General features: G+C 43.5%; 1 protein-coding gene across 1 annotated transcript; it reads right to left on the bottom strand.

Moving 5' to 3' along the window:
* Nucleotides 1-256: 256 nt before the first annotated feature.
* LOC139233905 (homeobox protein Hox-B9-like) lies at nt 257-1,788 on the bottom strand. Its single transcript, XM_070864566.1, has 2 exons — nt 1,207-1,788; nt 257-516 (listed from the first exon to the last, which is right to left on the bottom strand). Exons 1-2 carry the CDS (start codon nt 1,721-1,723, stop codon nt 275-277), a joined length of 759 nt encoding a protein of 252 aa, XP_070720667.1. The 5' UTR covers nt 1,724-1,788; the 3' UTR covers nt 257-274.
* Between the last annotated feature and the right edge of the window lie 793 nt (nt 1,789-2,581).

The raw sequence follows: 2,581 nt of genomic DNA, 5'->3' as shown, positions 1-2,581 counted from the left end.
TGCTCTCTCTGTGACTGTTATAGTGGATGAGAATGAGAGGAAGTTGTATCTCTTAATATCCTGCAATAAAATCCTTTGCACGTGACTCTATTCCCTGAATGAATGCACTAAAATGTTCGAAATAAATAGCCGAATTGCTGAATGTTAAAAGCTTACATTCTGGCTATTCTTTGCCGTGGAAGGATGTCGCTTTTCTCAGAACTACAGTGGTTTACCGATATATTGCAGTGACAGCACTCTTAGCTGCGCGCCACAGTCCTACTCAACAAGCGAGTCACTCGAACTCTTTGACATGCTCCTTGCTGAGTCTTTTCATCTTCATCCTCCTGTTCTGAAACCAGATTTTGACTTGTCTCTCAGTCAAGTTGAGAAGACGGGCTACTTCGTGCCGCCGGTCCCTGGTGAGGTACATATTGAACAGGAACTCCTTCTCCAGTTCCAGAGTCTGATACTTGCTGTAAGGACACCTTTTCTTCCTTGTCGAGCGAGCGTGCAGCCAATTTGCAGAAGGATTGCCTGAAGATGAGTGGAGCAGGAGAAAACAATTCAGTTCAGAATTAAGAATTATAATGTGATCATATTTCTTCAATGCACTTCTAACGTTGCAATGCGTAAGGGGGAGGAGGTCCCCCCCCCCAAATTATATCAAGCTAAGTGTTGAGATAGCGGGGGTGTGTGTTGTGGTCATATTCCTAAGCGTCTTTCCCTCAGTAAAGGGTATTACTAAACTGGAAAGCGCTGGGCGCCCTCGGATGGTCTATTTTGTGCAGTTTATTGCCACCGTTGCAATTGAGAAGAAAACGCCAAACCAGACAGCACTGCTTTCTTTTTGTTCCCTCTCTCAACGGTTTCACAAAAAGATGGTGTGCCGCACAGTTTTGCTCACCGTTCTTCCGAACACTGATTCAAACAGAAAATAACAAGGGAGAGAAAAAGTTGTATTCCTTCGTCATGTATTTATTGCCTAGTGGAGGATAGACTGGCAAACCCGTCATTAAAGGTTTGCAGGTGGTTACTTGTGTAAGCCATAAAATAGAACGGAGGCGCATAAAATAACAAGCAATATAAAACCAGTTAAATACTCGTGGCTAAACTGGAAGCAAACTGCCTTTTAATTAGAACCTTATTTCAGTCGCGTTTTTGGCGTGAGTTTGGTTAACTATTTTAACTCTGAGACAAGTCAAGTACATTTCCCGAACAACTTACTTTGTTCTGATGTTTCTTTGTCTGCCTTCTCTTCACATATATTGTCTGCAAAGCCGGGCGCTTTCCCCGAGCTGATCGTCTCGCCCTCCAAAGATTCGGCATGTAATTTCTGCAGCGCCGCTGGTAAGGTCTCGCCGCGGTGACCGGCGAGTGAGTCGGTTTTCAGTGCATCGTGACCGCTGGAAGTTATCCCGGGAACGGCCACGGCCCTGGGCGTCGGGTCCAGCCACGACCGCATGTACCTGCTGTCAGGCGGGATGGGGTGAGACTGGACGTACGGATGATACAAAGTGGAGACATTGGCCGAGGGCTGAGAGTACACGGGGGCCCAAGAAGTGCCGAACACGGGAGATTTCGGCTGGAAATTACAGGCAGGAAAATCGGGGTGCTCAGGGAGCCCCGGCTGTCTGGAGACTATATATTGCCCAGAAGTAAACTTTGCTGCAGGCGTCCCCTCGCTCTCATGACTTATGAGTGAATCGACAAAATAGTTACTAATCGCGCCAGATATCGACATTGTCAAACATCATACACTTCGATTCATTGGGAAATTATATGTAAGACTAGAAATTGTTCTCTCAACTTCTCAACTAACAAAGTAGAGTTAGCTAATATGTTGTGGGCTCTCTGCGAAATGATTGGTTAAAGTTTTCATGAGACCGGCAAAGCGACAATAAAACGTAAATCAATCCGCAATGGGGGTTAAACAATTAACATCGCCCCCGTATTAAATAGTTTTAGCGTTGAAGTGAGGGTTTAAACAGCCAACAGCACCACACATATATACATATTGTACAACTTTCCTTCAAATACAAAAACCGGATTAACTTTAAAAGGCAATCTTTGAAGGAACTATTTTGCTTCCTAATTAATCTTCTGTGGTGTGACAAATTCTCACACCAGGTCTCATAATCGTCAGTTTTATTATTACTGTTATCATCTTAGACCAATAACATAAAAAGTGTTAAATGCAATCATCCTAACAGATCATTCTTGTGATATTTGTGTTTGATGGGTGCAAGAAAGTGCCGAGTTTGGCGATTTGCAAACGCACATTTTTGAGTTAATAACATTAGCCCGAGGTTCTGGAGCCATTGAGTGAAATATGTGTGAGTTCAACGTGCGGTAAATGTAAACTTTATACAGCAGAGATTGTGGTGAAAATACACATCACAAACCGTGACAAGCCAATGCGTTACTTTTCTTTCACATTTTAATCGCGACAAAAGTCCACAATTGAGCAGGGCTAGGAACCAATTGGATTAAAGATAGTTTGTTGTGCCCGTTCCTGCATTCTCAACCAAGAACTTCCTTTTGTTCCCATTGTGATATCTTAAAGCTCACAGTTACATTAAAGACACGGCTACGGATTATT

This window comes from Pristiophorus japonicus, chromosome 21 (genome assembly GCF_044704955.1).
Source record: "Pristiophorus japonicus isolate sPriJap1 chromosome 21, sPriJap1.hap1, whole genome shotgun sequence".
NCBI lineage: Eukaryota > Metazoa > Chordata > Chondrichthyes > Pristiophoridae > Pristiophorus > Pristiophorus japonicus.
The sequence above is the reverse complement of the archived record's forward strand: the minus strand, read 5'-3'. Positions and strand labels throughout refer to the sequence as shown.

What these genes read in the sequence shown, in the direction of transcription:
- LOC139233905 (XM_070864566.1), bottom strand. Translation starts at nt 1,723, where the DNA reads ATGTCGATATCTGGCGCGATTAGTAACTATTTTGTCGATTCACTCATA. An exon ending in CAAAGAAACATCAGAACAAA is followed by an intron (nt 517 to 1,206) that starts GTAAGTTGTTCG and finishes ACTCATCTTCAG; the next exon opens with GCAATCCTTCTGCAAATTGG.